Genomic DNA, 15,441 nt, shown 5'->3' with positions numbered 1-15,441 from the left:
CTGCCAAGAGCGGTTCAAATCCGGGGGACGTTTGAGAATGGATCGTCTCCATTGTGGAAAAGTCGACTGCCAAAGTGGTTGAGGGGCCCTAGCTGTGCCGTTGAACTGGGGCTCTTCCGGATGGGTCTGCGAGGTTCTTGATATTGCTTGCGGGGCCGTGATACACAGCAATGACTCGGGACCTTAACACACCCCCTACTATTGCTGGAACGATTGGCGAAGACCCGACACCATGGTAATAAGACATTCCGGTTCTCGTGAGCACGTGGGGGATTTCTATCGTTGTCCTCCAGTAGCGATGTTCATAGAGGCTGCATTGCCGCCGGCATTGCTTTCTCGTTTGTGACGCGTCTCTCGTCGGCTCCCGCCCGCTGCTGTGTTTGCTCGCGGGGGAGATCGGAACATGGCACCCCTGGCGGTGGAGAGACAGCTTCCAGTCCGATTTCGCAATTCTCGAAAACACCGAGGCCGTCTGTGGATGTTGGGAATGGATTTGCTGTGGCATTTGACGTTGAATTACGAGTGAGTTCAAGAGACTATGTTCAGAAACTTAGACCCTCCAAACACTGCCAAATAGCGAAAGAATCAAAGGGAATTGTGTAGTCTTTGTGACGTTTGCAATTTGCATAAGGCGAATAATATCTATGCCATGTGGTATTCAAAACTCTATTCAATTACCAAAGAAACTCAATCTCTGAACTTCTGAACGGAACGCATTATTCCACCAATGGCTGGTACCAGCGAAACACATTATCGGGATCGTAAATCTTCTTCAACGCTCGCAACTTCTCCAACCTCCAGGGCTCGTAACCGTACAACGCCTCTGCGGGATCCTTCATCGTAGATGTTGTGTTGCCATAATTGACGTATTGCTGTAGTCGGCCGTATCCGGAAGTGGCGATGAATTCCTTCTTCCACTTGTCGAGATGAGCTTCGAATGGTGCTCTGTTCTCCAGTTTGATCGGGGTTGCCATCAACATTCTGTCCCAAGCACTGTCAGTTACTTCTCTTTCGGCCTAACATGCCCACTAGTATAGTTGCAACTCACAAGAAATGGTTCGATCCCCAACGCCAGGGGAAAGCCGTCGCCTCATCCGGAAGCTCCCTGACCTTCTGGTGCGGCAGACACTCAAACATGGCTCCGAAGAAGCCCTTCCCAGCCCACTCCTCGTTCATAGACTTGACGGTCTCGAAGAAGGCCTTGGTGGTTTTGAGATCGAACTTCTCGACGCAGGCGGCGCCCATCATCTTGTTCGGGGCCAGAGACCAGACTTCGGGCTTGCTGAGGATCTTATTCTGTCCTTTGTATGTTGTCCAAGGGAGGTCTGCCCAATCGGTCGTGACCTTGCCGCTGTTCAGCACGGGATCGAGCTTTTCGAATCGGGCGACCCAGGGATCTGCGTCGGCTTCGTTTCCGGACCAGACAAGGTTGACGAGAATGTGATGCTAGTCCAGAAAGTCAGCAACCGTCCAAGACCGGTGTAAGACGGATTCTCACCTTTCTGCCGCCATCAGACTGCCGAATCCACAAGATGAAGATGGCCAGCTCGGCTGGCATTTCCTCATGAACACTGTTCAGCGTCTCAAAGACAGCGTCGCACTGGTCGACAGTGTACTCTAAATCCCAGGTGTAGTGAATACCCTTATTCGCCTGCGGGTAAACGCGGAACGTTGCCTCCAGCGCAATACCAAAGTTGTGACCGGCGCCACGGATGGCCCAGAACAAATCGGGATTTGTCTCTTGTGAGACCACCACGACACTACCATCGGCGAGGACTAGCTTGCAAGACACCATGTTGTCGTGCAAGAAACCGTACTTGCCCTGGAGCCGACCCAGTCCGGCCCCAAAAGCTACGCCAATGACGCCCGTTGTCGGGCAAGATCCCACGTCTTTGCGGCGTCAACGAGACTGAACAACCTTCAATCGAGACAAGCGAGACTACTCACTAACTTCCATCCCAACAGACTGAAGGAACTTGACGAAATCGTCCGTGATCACACCACCTCCTACCGTGACTTGTCGATTCTCGGCATCGAAGCTGAGCTTGTTCAACGATCGCATGTCGATCAGGATGCCGTTTTTGAGATGTCGCATCGTCGTCGTGACGGCATGGTGTCCGGAACGCGGGGCAAAGGGAACGCCCTTGCTTTTCGCGTACTTGACGATCTCGATCACATCGTCGTCACAACCTGGTGAGATGGACACCAGGTAAGTCTTGAATGTTCACGTTAGCCGTTCTTCTCGATCAAAAGGCGGAGCTTTTTGTCTTACCGGCCGCTCATAGTCAGTGAACCGCAAGTTCGACTTGTTGAACCCGTCAGATTCAGGCCAGTGGAGGATCGCTTCAGCACTAAGCTTCGGCACCAGCTCTTGCTGGATTCTCTCTCTGTCTGCCGCGGTGGTCATCTTGAGATCTTTTCTTGGCGTTCACAAAGTGCCAGAGCGATGATGAAGCTATCGAGAACGCACTCCAACACCGCGCTGGAGGGACCTCAGAGACCGACCTCGGCGACGTCACATGTCTCCTACCCTGAGCTCCCCACTGTGTTCCGCAACATGTTAGCTATCGTGAACAGCTACCCTGAGCTTGCAGACCCCACAGCCAAACGTCCCCTGTCTGGGGACCAGGGTCCCTTGGGGCGGAGTCCTCAACGGCAGAATAACTCCCCAGAGGTATCAGCTTGAACGCCCTCATGAAGATCTCAGACCGCACGTGGTGCCATCTGCAGCCAATGAGCTTCTTGATCCTTCACGAACGGCGGCTCGGTACTTGAACAGCCAAGCACGGGGTTGGTGAGCTTGTTTTCCAAACAAGCATTGACTCGTGCACCGCGCGACGGGTCTCTCCAGGGATTGCCGGTAGAATAAGCTTTTCTCGTGCAGCTAAACACCCCATATTTGGATCAAATCGGCCGGCATTCAGGGGTATGGTGATGGCAGTCAGGGTCTCCCCAGTCACCAATCCGCGTATGCACCGCCGGGTTGGCGAACTTTTGAGAGGGACTCGTTATCGTGTTCCTTCTCGAACCCATCTATGCGGGGCGCCAGGAACGTGCCGTGGTCTCGTCACGTCATTGGCAGATGGTCTTCGGAGTTGATCATGATCCTTGCTGGGGGCCAGCTGTCTGTGCTTCACGTCTTGTTGGAGAATGCCATGGGGCGTGTCATTACGGGGAGAGCTCCGAAGAACTTCCAGCTTGGCCCACGCGTTCTTGGGAGGAGATTCAGAACCGAGTCTCTGTAGCTGTCTGGCTTTCTAAACTTGCCATTGAAGCTGCGCTCGTTGAGACTGAGATCGAGAAGTCGTCATTCTTGGTCAATCCGGCGACTGTAACCCATCATGGTGAAGATAGAGATTCCCGAGCAGCTTGCTGCTCATCTGAGCAGACTCCCAGCTTTGACGTTCACCAACATCTTCCTCAGCTTCTGGTGTCTTGTAAGTCATCCTGCTGCAAATACCATCACCAAATCTCTAACTTCTCTTTCCAGATCTTCTGCTACGTCGCCTGCAGGTCCTTCTACTACCTCTACCTCAGCCCCCTCCGCCACTACCCGGGCCCCAAGCTTTGGGCCATCTCCCGCCTGCCATGGAACTACGTCAACATGAAGGGCCGCATCACCTGGAAGATCCGCGAGCTGCACGAGCAGTACGGCCCCGTGGTGCGCATCGCGCCCGACGAGCTGTCGTACACGTCCGGCGCGGCGTGGAAGAAGATCTACGGCCAGCGCAGCCCCGAGTTCCCCAAGGCGCTTGACGGCCGCGGCATCGCCCCCGCGAAGCTCAACGGCCACAAGACGCTCATGACGGAGACCCAGGAGCGGCACGCGAGGCTGCGCAGGGCGATCAACCCGGCCTTCTCGGAGAAGGCGCTGCGCGAGCAGGAGTACTACTTCCAGAACCACTCGGATAACATGGTGAGGCAGCTCATGAAGAGGTGCAAGGAGGGGCCGGTGGATATGTCGACGTGGTTTAACTTGCTTGCGTTCGATATCGTCTCTGGTGAGTTGAAATCTCACGAACAGGGCCGATAGGATACTGATCCATGACAGACCTCGCCTTTGGCATTCCCGCAGGAGCCCTCGACAACGCCGACCAGCCCTGGATCCGCGCCATCATGGGCCGCGCCACCGCCTACGTCTGGATCCAGCTCGCCGTGCAGTACGGCTTCTTCGACTTCCTCACCTGGGTCACCCCGCGCCGCGTCACGGAAGCGCGCAAGAAGCACCTCGCCATGACGGAGGCCAAGGTGCGCCAGCGCATCGCGGCCAAGAACCCCGGCAAGGACTTCATGTCGTACATCCTCCACAACGACGATGACGGCGTCAAGCTGTCCAACTTTGAGCTCGTTATGCTCGCGGGCACCTTCATCGTCGCCGGCAGCGGTACCACGGCCGGCGGCATGTCTGGGCTGACGTACTTTCTGCTGCACAACCCGGACAAGCTCGCGAAGCTCAAGGCCGAGGTGAGGGGCGCGTTTAAGGCGAGGGAGGAGATCACGATGGTCTCGGCGCAGAACTGTAAGTACCTTCGCGCATGCATTAACGAGGCGATGAGGTTGTATCCTCCCACGCCGGGCTCGCTGCCACGCTGGGTGCCGGGGAAGGGGGAGGTGATTGAGGGTAAATGGGTTCCTGGCGGGTATGCGGTTGCGGTGAACCAGTTCGCCGCCGGGCATTCGAAGCACAATTTCCACCGCCCCGGGGACTTTGTGCCCGAGAGATGGCTTGAGCTGCCGCCCGGCTCCGAGTTTGCCAACGATGACAGGGTGGCCGTGCAGCCGTTTTCTTACGGACAGCGCATTTGCATTGGAAAGCCGTAAGTCTACATCACTCAACAACTTGGACCGTGAACTGACAGCATCCAGCATGGCGTATGCCGAGATGAGCCTCGCGTACGCCAAGATGATGTGGTACTTTGACCTCGAGGCCAACGATTTGTCGGAAGACTGGTGGACGCCGCAGGGAACGTACATTATGTGGGAGAAGCTGCCGCTGTGGGTTAAGCTGCGTCCCAGAGAGGGCATCGAGCAGGCTGCTTAGACGGGTCTTGCGTAATGTACACCAGCTTGATGGTATCTGATGCTTGATGAAGCCCACGTGCCAAAGTAAAGATGCAATCATTCGATGAAGTGCTCCTAATCTCTTTGAGTTTTCTGCCTGTCCATTGACGGGAAGTCTATCTTGTCCTCGTTCCCGTAAACTCTGCAAAACGTGGCAAACCATCCGACGAACCATTCGCGGGCCTTCATGAACACCCTAGAAACTTTCTTGACAAACACGACCATGATGCCACAACGTGCCGGCATCGATCGACCTGCCCGCTGCCTTCAAATTGCCCTTGTCTCATTGGCCGCGCCCATCTCCTTCGACCTCCCGAGTCAGGGTCCTTGTCCAGGGGTTCAACATCCAGAGAACCCCTGACCTCTGACCCTTGACCCCTGGTGCTTGTCAACTCCCAGCAGCGTGGTCCTCCCGAGTCATGGAGCACACATCCAAGGATACCCATCCCCAGACGACGGGTCGTCAGCCCCCCGCGTCGGGATGGACCCGATGGAGACCGTCTTTTCATGATTCCCTTGCCCCTTTCGGACCTGCAAGCTCTTTAGCCAATGCCAAGCCTCGTCGAAAGCACGTTGCTCGGGGGCTCACGAGGGGCAGTGACGTAGGCCCTTTGACCAATAAACAGCTCGACAGATGAGCCGTCGTGGGGTCATCCCGCGAGAGCCCGGAGCTCACCGAAGCTCACGATGATGGCCAAACTCTGCATTCACTGACACTCTCGTGGTGTTTTCACTCCTAACGCGAAGATGAGCTTCTTACCGTAACCTCACCACCAGAACACCGAAACACCATCGCCAGAGACGAGACATCCTCATCAACGTCTCGCAATCATGGCGCCGCCAAACCCCCTCCTCGACGCCGCCTTCACCCTGACCACCCGCTTCACCACCCTCTCCCCCTACCTCCTCCTCCCCATCATCCTCGCCACCGTCCTCATCCTCAACTCCGCCCTCCGCTCCCTCCTCCTCGCCCAGAAAGCCCGCCGCCTGTCCTGCAAGCCACCGCCCCTCGAACCGACCACCCTCCCGCTCGGCATCGACACCGTCCTCGCCTCCCTCCGCGCGGACCGCGAGCAGCGCACGCCCGACCACGTCGCCGCCCGCTTCGCCGCCCTCGGCGTCCACACCTTCCGCATCGCCCTCCTCGGCACCACCAACCTCGTCACCGCCGACCCGCGCAATGTCCAGGCCCTGCTCGCCACCCAGTTCGCCGACTTCGGCATGGGCGCCGCCCGCAGCACGAACCTCAAGGCCGTCCTCGGCCGCAGTATCTTCGCCGCCGACGGGCCCGCCTGGCGCTCTGCGAGGGAGATGATGCGCCCCCTCTTCAGCCGCGACAACGTCTCCCGCCTGGACCTGCTCGAGGCCCATGTCCAGACGCTCTTCCGCTGCATCGAGCGCGGCGGCCTCTCCGAAAGATGGACAGCCCCCGTCAGCCTCGCCTCCCTTCTCCCCTCCCTGACCCTCGACTCCGCGACGGAGCTCTTCCTCGGCCAGAGCACCTCCACCCTCGCCGCCCGCCTGCGCGACGACCACGCCCACCCGGGGATGGCCTTCCACCACGCCTTCGAGCGCATGCTGGCCCTCCTCGGCGTGCGCATGCGCCTGCGCAGCTTCTACTGGGCCTACGGCACCGCCGAGCTGCAGTCCTGCGTGAAGACGTTGCACGCCTTCGTCGACGACGCCATCGCCGCCTCCGATAACGCCCAGAAGCGGGGGGACTCCCTCGCGCGCTACGATTTCCTCACCGTCCTCCGCGAGCGCTGCGACGGCGACGACACGGAGGTCCGCGAGCAGGTCCTCGGTCTCCTCGCCGCGGGCCGCGATACGACGGCGAGTCTGATGAGTTGGGTGTGGTACTGCCTGCTCCGCTCCCCGCGCGTCTTCGCCAAGCTCCGCGCCGAGGTGCTCTCCACGTTTGGCACCTATTCGGAAGACCCAGCGGAGAGGGTGACCTTCGCAACCCTGAAGCAGTGCACCTATTTGCAGCATGTCCTCTCGGAGACGCTGCGCCTGCACTCCGTCGTACCCTTCAACTCGCGCCGCGCCCTAGTCGACACGACGCTCCCCTGCGGCGGTGGGGTAGACGGCACATCCCCCGTGTTCGTCGCCGCGGGGACGGAGGTCAACTTCAGCACGCACGTGCTGCACCGGCGGAAGGACCTGTGGGGCCCCGACGCGGACGAGTTCGTGCCGGAGCGGTGGGAGGCGAAGAGGGGCGCCGCGGGCGCGGCGTGGCATTTTGTGCCGTTCAATGGCGGTCCGCGGATCTGCATCGGGCAGCAGCTTGCGCTGACGGAGGCGGGGTATGTGGTTGTGAGGATGCTGCAGCGGTACGAGGGCGTGGAAGGGCTGGACGTGGATCCGGCGAGGGATTGGCACAATTTCACGGTGGTGTGTAGTCCGGGGAGTATGGTTGATAGGAATGAGGCGGTGTTGTGTCGGTTGAGGGTTGCGAAGGAGTGAGGCCATAGTCAGTGCAAGGTGTAAGTGGATGGTGATCTTGTCTATTCATTATTGGGATGTGGACAAGTAATAATGAAGGAGTTCCCTTACTCGCCTGTCTCTCTCAAATATGCTCCAGATGCTTCAAGCGAGTGATCAAGTCTTCCAATGCCGGTGTAAGTGCTTCTCCCCGAGTCCAAGCGAGTGTTGTCACGAAGAGGATCAATGGGTATCATGAATGAAAGCCAGAATGTTCCGAATCTAATGTGTCTCAGACGCTCTCCCTCGGAGTCACCGGCGACGCCCCCATCACGCTCGCGCCATCATCATCCAGGTCCTTGCTATGCACGCTGCTGGCCGAGCTGCTCTTGTCCACGCTGATGCCCGCCCCATGAACCCCCGTCACCACATCCCTCCCCTCCCGCAGCTCCCAGCTCCCGTGCCTTTCGTGCGGAACGCCGCGCTTGGAGACGGACAGATCGGGATCACTGGCCATCTTCTCCGCAGCCTTGAACCCGCCAAGGCTGGCTGCGGGTTGGTGGCCGTCTTTGTTGTCCTCCTTGCCCATGCGCCGGATCCGGAAGCCGGCCAAGACGAACGCCGCGACCACGAGGCCGAGAACGGCGAGCACGATCGCTCCGCCGATTATTCCTGCGACGTATGGCTTCCTCACGACCGCGCGGATCGTTGCGCCGATCGTGGGCGCCTCGGTGCTCCGCACGCTGCAGAAGGGCTGCGAGGACGCGCACATGCTGCACCAGGTCGCCACGTCGACGCCGAACTTGAGCATCTCCTGCTTGAAATAGCTAAAAGTCACGCGCGGCTCGGCGGCGGGTGAGCCGAAGAGGGCGTACTCCTCGAATGCGGTTCCCGGGTCGGCATTCTTGCGGTACAGGAACCGCACGTAGAGGTTGCTGTCCTTGGGGTAGGAGTCGGGGCGGCCGGGCTCGTCGCCGATCAGCTCGAAGACCATGGCGGCGCCGGGCTCGGGGACGTTCCAGAAGGGGCTGGAGAGCGACGTGTTGCCCTGCTGGAGCTGGGCGAGGGAGAAGAAGGACAGAAAGGGCTCTTGGGAGCTGAAGAGCAGCGTCAGCTTGCGCGAGTAGCCGCCAAAGTTGCCGTTGGCCTTGAGCGCGTCCACAACCTGCTTGGCGAACGACATGCCGGCCACCGTCCGGATCATGTCGCCCTTGGCCAGGCCGGAAGGCTTCTGGTCCGAGTACAGGGCCAGCTGCTGCTGTCTGCTGTAGACCTGGAGGAACTGGCTGTCCTTGACGTAGGCGTCCATCAGGGCGTTGTAGACGGCCTCTTCGTGCGAGTAGCGGTAGCGGATGTAGTCCCAGATGTTGTAGGCGTCCCAGAAGTTGGCGTTTGCGAGGGAGTAGACGCCGTCGTTGAGGGGTGGGGTGGTGAAGAAGGACTGGTACTTGGCTTTGGTAGAGTTGTAGAGCTTGAGCATGTCTGGGTCGCGCGTCATGTCGACCTGCGTCGAGACCTGCCATTGCGTGCACTCTGTGTTGCCTCGGAGGCTTTGTGTAGGGTTCGATGTTAGTCTTACGAGTGTGCTTTGGAGCACAATCAATCACTCACCCAATTGACCTCTGGTCCAAGTAGCCAGCAGTCTGGATGACAGGGTATTGGTAGCCGTCCAGAGGGTACTCGGTGTAGTTCCCTGAAGTCGTCGAGAACGAAACATTTGATCCGCCAGTGTCTACCGAGAATGTGTGACTGATGGGCGGGTAGAGCGCCTGCATGAATGCCTGCGCGCCGGCAACAACGTGCGCATCAGGGACCGAGAGGATATGGAGCTGGGCGTGGTCGACAACATTGGGGGCAATGTCTCGGATTGGGGCGCGGGAGGTGACCTGGCTCTCGGACGAGTTGGTGGGGGTGATGCCAGAGAGGTAGCGAGTCCTAAATGCGTTTCCTTGGGCATACAGTTGTTGGGCTCCTCGGGGAGTCAAGACGTCGGAGAGTTCGCTGCGTAGAGGCGTACGCTCGCCGTGCATCATGAGGGCGACCGAAGCCCATACTGTAGGATTGGAGGATTGAGCTGTCGCCGTCGCTAAGAGGGCCGCCGTGAAGGCGATCACCGACGGGGTGTACATCCTGAAGCCGAGATTTGGGTGATCGCAGGAGTCTGCGATCAAGACTATCGACTTGAACAGACGATTAGGTTGCGACAAGTGTTTGTGACAACGAGGAGGCAAGCTCTCGGCGGACGGTGCTGGAGGGCAGCATGATGTATAAATGAGGACTACCCAGAACACCTTGCGCAGGCGCCCGAGGACCCGAGGAACAAAGAATGCTCGACTTGCATGCAGCTTTGCGGCGGCAGGCTAAGACGGTGAGAGAGATCTGGGCTGACATGTTCCTAGACGGGTCGCAAGCCTTCACCTTCACCTCCTCCAATGGTTCGCAGAGTGCCATCGGGACGCTTATCCTGATGGGCGAAGTAGGTGGTACAATGACGTGCTCGTTAGCAAGCACCATCGTCCGAGTCATGGTACCAGCTGGTGTTGGTCGCGGTATCGAGAGCCTGGTTCGCAAAGCTGCCGTCCTGACAGAGCTTGGCTTCTGGTTGGCGATGGGATGGAGGGGCACCATCCCGAATGGCGTCGGAGGTGCATCGACAGTCTAAAGTGTTTGCAGCAGGTGGGGTGGAGAAAGTGGCAGATGATTGACAGTCCAGGGTGAAGTAAGCAAGTCGAGGTAGCAAGACAGCAGTCTACCTTAGCTGGGTGAGGGTGCAATGAGGTGCCTCTGATGATAAGGCGCAAGATGGAGGGTTGGTGATGAAGCGGAGGAGAGACCATTGGACGGGCCAAGTAGGCGGAAGAAAGAGACACCAGATGCAGATGCAGCCGATGCGGGGTTGGTGGACGGCTTCGTTATCACCAGCTTCAGCCAATGAAATGAACCGACTGACACTATGTCGCTCAATGGCGAACGCCGCAATCGGCTTCAGCTGCCGCAAGGAGCTCTGTCACGGCCGTTGTGCATGCGCCGGTGCCGATCAGGCGGGGGAGGCGCCATTGGATCAACTCGAGTAGATTCTGTGGCACTGGCTTTGTGATTTGAACTGAATAAATACTGAAACGAAGGATTTGATCAAGCCAGACTTGTCATGACAACTTCATGTTCCCAAATCTAGCTAACAAGTAGGAACTTGGAGGAGAAAAGATAAACAACTGGGAACAGCCAGCAACCTCACCCTAAGGAACCCAAGATGGCCTCTTCCCACGACTTCGAGTTAGCACCGTCAGCCACCCCTGATCGATCTTGTCCAATGGGCTTACACCAAACGGCTCACATGCCACCCCGACAGGGAGCGGATAAGGATGGTCTTTGGTGTGCCAGCCCAGTGCAGTGCTACGCAGTAAGCTTAAGCAGCCTAGCGCACCCTAGCCGGGCGTCTTACGGTACTGGAGCAAAAGGACGCATTGAGATGAGATCTGCGGTGAGACATTTTGGCTTCAGAGGCTGGAGTTGCTAAGAATTGAGGTACCTAGTATTAGGTTAAGCATGAATGCACAAGTTGGTGTCGCCGGAGCCGGGAAGGCGGAGCTTTTGGGGCGGCATAACATCCATTAGTACGCCGATGTCGATACATGCAACACATCCCTTCAGCCTTGTTCTGGTGATATTACACAATACTCATCTATATCATGCTCCAAATCCATTGGCCGTGATTTTCGGGATATTACTGGTTTTACAGCAAGCTGAAGGATGTGGCTGGCTGAGGACTTCAACACCGCCATTCAGCTGGCATGCAGGGGGGCATTTGAGGGAAAGAATAAAAAGAGCAAAGCTTGCAGCGGTGATCTGTCAGACATTGGATTGTCCGGTAATAGATTCGCAATGACTTCTCAGTTTACCATTCACGTCAAAAACGAGTGGAAGCGCTGCCGATTCTTGCTGTCAACCGTACCACGCCAGGGACAGCCAGCCGTTGAATTGATCGATCAAGCATTCCAGTCGTCGCCGCCCATTGAAGCTCAGGCCGACGGCTCCAGCACGGCGACGTTCAAAATCGACAGCACCACTATCTACGCTATTATTGGCACCACGAGCAATGACAAGGCATTCAATACCAGCACACTAACGTACCGGGAGGTGAAGCTGGGACCGGGAGGATCCGTCGTCGGCATTAAAATGCAGGATGGTGCCGTGGTCTGGGACGATTCAACAAAAGATAAGGTAACAGAAGAGAAAGGCGCTTTTACGTTCATGGCAGATGGCTCAATTCGCAACGACGGCAAGGGTGAGTCCAGGCCTCTTGTGCGTCAATGGGTTCCTGTGCTGTGTCTTACTGACGCTACACAGATCGCATCTTCATCGGGTTCGGTCTCGTTGACTCCGACTCTGAGCAGGTTGTGTGCTACTCCAGACACTAATCCAGTGCCAAACACAAAAGACTTTGTTCCTTCCTCAGATGAAATTCGCCGTGGCCGCTTGGGACCATGTGAATGGGGGTGGGATTGTGAGCGCTGACACACTTGTCTACGGCGTCGTGGATTTTAGCGGTTGCCAAGTGCCCAAAGCATTTGTCACTGTCAACGCGGATGGATTGGTAGATGACGGTGACAGGAGCAAACAAAATGGGGTCAAAATACTGAATAGCAATTCCAACAATGGACACCCGGACGTTGTCGAAACTATGAAGGAATAAAAGGCTATCAATAAATTTCAGAGCTCTCAATGGCCTTCGTTTTCATGTTTTCTCACACAGGACCGTGCCAGGTGGTAACAGTCGCAATTAAATCATTTTACTGCATGCTTAACCAAACTCACAGCGAAGTCTCCAACTCAACCAAACCCTTCAGCACCGCATCCTTCTCCCCCTCAAACTTTGCGCTCGCAACCATGCCGAGCGGCCGCCTGCTCCTGCCACCACCATATCCGAAATACCTGTCCAAAGCCGCCTTCAACCCGGCAACTCCCAGCTGCACCAGCACCCAGTCCGCCTGGCTCAGCTTGGTCTGCAGCTCCTGCGCCTGCTTCAGCTCGCCCGCGTCGTACAGCTCCAGCAGCCGCAGGTGCACCTTGGGCACGAAGTTGGCCGCCGCCGCGATGACGCCGTTGGAGCCGGCGACCAGCCCGTGCAGGAAGAAGTCCGACTTGCCCGCGAACGCGGCGAACGGCTGCGGGATCTTGGCGTCGTGCGCGACGCGGTGCAGCTTGCCCAGGTTGCCGCACGTCAGCTTGCACCCGACGATCTTGTCGTTGGACGCCGCCAGCGCGGCGATCAGGTCCGAGTCGAGGTCGATGCCGGAGGTGACGGCGGGGAAGTTGTAGAGCAGGATCGGGATGGGGGAGGCCGTCGCGACGTCGTCGAAGAATTTCTGGATGACGGGCTTCTGCATCGCTCCGGCTGGATGCCGAGTCAGCAGACTGCAACGTTTATCATGCATGATGCACAACGGATCAGCTTCCGATGGCAGCCATGAACACAAAACTTACTCCAGTAGCTGGGCGACAGCACCAGGGCGTAATCGGCGCCGGACTCCTTGGCCTCGCTGCACAGCTGGATGGTCTCCCGGGTGCTCTGGGCGCCGCAGCCGGCGATGATGACGGCGTCGGGGCGGCCGTGCTGCTTGAGCACCGCCGCCGCGGTCGCGATGACCTGCTGCCTCTCCGAGTGGAGCAGATGCGGCGCCTCGCCGTTGGAGCCCTGGATCACGAGCCCGGCCACCCCCGACTTGGACAGCCGCTCGATGTGCGTCTTGAGCGCGTCTACGTCGAGCGTCTCGTCCTCGTGGAAGAAGGCCACGACGGGGGCGTAGATGCCGCGGGGAGGACAACGGGGCGCCATTATTCTTTTGGGGGGATGTGTGATTTCAAATGTGGGTTTGGTGTGTACTGAGTGAGCTACCACACAACGATTCTACCAACACCCAAACACACAAGACGCACATCAGGGCCAGCTGCTCTTATTTCTCCCGACGCCTGCTCCATCCACCACTCCATCACGTTGATAGCGCGGACTTCACTCCTGTTGCCCTCGGAGCATTTGATAATTATCTCGTGGCGCAATCCATGAAAGTGGACAACGAACCCCGCGGGCCCCTCATCCGAAATGGCCCAGCGCCGGTGCCGGCCCTCACTGACCGGCTTTCGTCTCCGAATCGGCTGGGGTCCCGAAAATGGGAAGGCCTGCTATCACAACCGCCATCCCTCGATCGTGATTGACAGTTCATTTGGGCCGTGTTGTGACTCTTGTTCCATCGTAACGACATCTCATCGCAGTAGAAACCACAGTGACAATGGGCTCAATCAAGCAGACTTCGGCGTTCGAGAGATCGCAATTCATCCCGCCCGACGCCATCTTCGACGTGACCAGACGCTACCTCGCCGACACGGACCCCAACAAGGTGAACCTCGGCCAGGGCACATATCGCGACGAGAATGGCCAGCCCTGGATCCTGCCTTCAGTAAGAGCGGCTGAGGCAGCCCTCGGAGAGCCAGGCCACGAGTACCTCCCCATCGCAGGATTCAAGCCGTTCCGCGACGAGGCCGTCAAGCTCGTCTTCGGCCCAACCAAGGCCTACGCAGAGAACAGGGTAAAACCAGCCACTTATACAACTCGAGATCAACCTTCACTGACAACCACCAAACAGGTCGCATCATGCCAATCCCTCTCAGGCACCGGCGCCCTCCTCCTCGCCGGCCTCGCGCTCAAGAAGGCCGACACGGGCATCAAGACAATCTACATCACCGACCCGACCTGGTCCAACCACGACCTGCTCTTCGCCTCCATGGGCTTCGCCGTGGAATCCCTGCCCTACTACAAGGACCGCGCCTTCGACTTTGACGGCTACATCGCCACCCTCCGCGCCGCCGAGCCCGGCTCCGCCGTCATCCTGCACGCCTGCGCGCACAACCCGACCGGCTGCGACCCCTCCCAGGAGCAGTGGAAGCAGATCGCCGCCGTCATCATCGAGCGCGGCGTGTTCCCGGTGTTCGACTCGGCGTACCTCGGCTTCAACTCGGGCAACGTCGACGAGGACGCCTGGGCGATCCGATACTTTGTCGACGAGCTCGGGCTCGAGGCCGCCGTGTGCATGTCCTTTGCCAAGAGCATGGGCCTGTACGGCGAGCGCATCGGCGCCGTGACCTTTGTCGCGAATTCCGCAGAGACTACCAGGACGGTGAACTCGATCCTGGAGAACGTGCAGCGCGCGACGGTGTCGAACCCGCCGGCCTTCGGCGCGCGCATCGCGGCCAAGGTGCTGGGGACCCCCGAGATCAGGGAGCAGTGGGCTAAAGATTTGATCACGATGTCGGGCCGCATCCGGGCGATGCGGAAGAAGGTGTATGATGAGCTGGTGCGGCTGCAGACGCCGGGCGACTGGTCGCATATTGTCAAGCAGAGCGGCATGTTTGGGTACACGGGCATCAGCAAGGCGCAGGTGCAGCATCTCGAAGGTGAGATTTCCATGGTTCATGAAGTGGTAAAGCAGTTTGCTGACAATTGGAACAGAAAAGTATCACGTTTACATGGCCGATACATCACGAATCTCGATTGCTGGGCTGAACGAGAAGAATGTCGAGTACTTTGCAAAGGCGCTGGATGACACCGTTAGGAGCGTCGCATAAATTACATAGCATACCAATCTGAAGACTTTTTACTCAATTTTCATGATAATCATCTCCATCGCTCACCATGAAGTCAACATACTTCCCCCGAAATGACCATACGGCCAATTGAGAAGCATCCAAAGTAATCCCCCCGGGCAAGGTTCATGCCGACAACCACACGCCGGACGCCGAGCGGAGCTCCACCTACCCAAAGCGCCCTCGGACACCCCTCCCGAAGCTGATAAGGCCCGCTACCCCGCCACCCACACCAACCGCCCTTCAGGGTCTCTCGGAGGGGGTAACACTTCCCCATTCCCCCCATCACTCCAGAGTCTCTTATCGCGATTCAGATGA

The 15,441-nt window shown here is 58.1% G+C and overlaps 7 protein-coding genes across 7 annotated transcripts; 4 read left to right on the top strand and 3 right to left on the bottom strand.

Moving 5' to 3' along the window:
• Positions 1-716: 716 nt before the first annotated feature.
• alt4 (FAD-linked oxidoreductase alt4) lies at positions 717-2,407 on the bottom strand (the record flags this gene model as incomplete). The annotated part of the gene is made up of 5 exons (XM_032023854.1): positions 717-981; positions 1,049-1,446; positions 1,499-1,890; positions 1,948-2,215; positions 2,273-2,407. 5 exons carry the CDS (start codon positions 2,405-2,407, stop codon positions 717-719), a joined length of 1,458 nt encoding a protein of 485 aa, XP_031879491.1.
• A 934-nt stretch (positions 2,408-3,341) lies between these two features.
• On the top strand, positions 3,342-5,041 carry alt3-1 (Cytochrome P450 monooxygenase alt3; the record flags this gene model as incomplete). The annotated part of the gene is made up of 4 exons (XM_032023852.1): positions 3,342-3,437; positions 3,491-4,001; positions 4,052-4,817; positions 4,867-5,041. The coding sequence occupies 4 exons, from the start codon at positions 3,342-3,344 to the stop codon at positions 5,039-5,041; spliced, it is 1,548 nt and encodes a 515-aa protein (XP_031879486.1).
• An 851-nt stretch (positions 5,042-5,892) lies between these two features.
• Positions 5,893-7,527, top strand: alt2 (Cytochrome P450 monooxygenase alt2; the record flags this gene model as incomplete). Its single annotated transcript, XM_032023851.1, has 1 exon — positions 5,893-7,527. One exon carries the CDS (start codon positions 5,893-5,895, stop codon positions 7,525-7,527), a length of 1,635 nt encoding a protein of 544 aa, XP_031879475.1.
• A 250-nt stretch (positions 7,528-7,777) lies between these two features.
• On the bottom strand, positions 7,778-9,614 carry CGGC5_v009626 (uncharacterized protein; the record flags this gene model as incomplete). The annotated part of the gene is made up of 2 exons (XM_032023850.1): positions 7,778-9,035; positions 9,097-9,614. The coding sequence occupies 2 exons, from the start codon at positions 9,612-9,614 to the stop codon at positions 7,778-7,780; spliced, it is 1,776 nt and encodes a 591-aa protein (XP_031879477.1).
• Positions 9,615-11,367: 1,753 nt separating this feature from the next.
• On the top strand, positions 11,368-11,903 carry CGGC5_v009625 (uncharacterized protein; the record flags this gene model as incomplete). The annotated part of the gene is made up of 2 exons (XM_032023848.1): positions 11,368-11,770; positions 11,833-11,903. 2 exons carry the CDS (start codon positions 11,368-11,370, stop codon positions 11,901-11,903), a joined length of 474 nt encoding a protein of 157 aa, XP_031879476.1.
• A 393-nt stretch (positions 11,904-12,296) lies between these two features.
• On the bottom strand, positions 12,297-13,321 carry gaaC-3 (L-threo-3-deoxy-hexylosonate aldolase; the record flags this gene model as incomplete). Its single annotated transcript, XM_032023847.1, has 2 exons — positions 12,297-12,880; positions 12,970-13,321. The coding sequence occupies 2 exons, from the start codon at positions 13,319-13,321 to the stop codon at positions 12,297-12,299; spliced, it is 936 nt and encodes a 311-aa protein (XP_031879463.1).
• Positions 13,322-13,772: 451 nt separating this feature from the next.
• CGGC5_v009623 (Aspartate aminotransferase) lies at positions 13,773-15,105 on the top strand (the record flags this gene model as incomplete). The annotated part of the gene is made up of 3 exons (XM_032023846.1): positions 13,773-14,069; positions 14,127-14,934; positions 14,990-15,105. 3 exons carry the CDS (start codon positions 13,773-13,775, stop codon positions 15,103-15,105), a joined length of 1,221 nt encoding a protein of 406 aa, XP_031879478.1.
• Positions 15,106-15,441: the final 336 nt, after the last annotated feature.

Source organism: Colletotrichum fructicola (assembly GCF_000319635.2).
Source record: "Colletotrichum fructicola Nara gc5 chromosome Unknown KSG_Nara_v1_contig05, whole genome shotgun sequence".
NCBI classification, from domain to species: Eukaryota; Fungi; Ascomycota; class Sordariomycetes; order Glomerellales; family Glomerellaceae; genus Colletotrichum; species Colletotrichum fructicola.
Note: the sequence above shows the minus strand (reverse complement) of the source record. Positions and strands in the feature narration are given on the sequence as shown.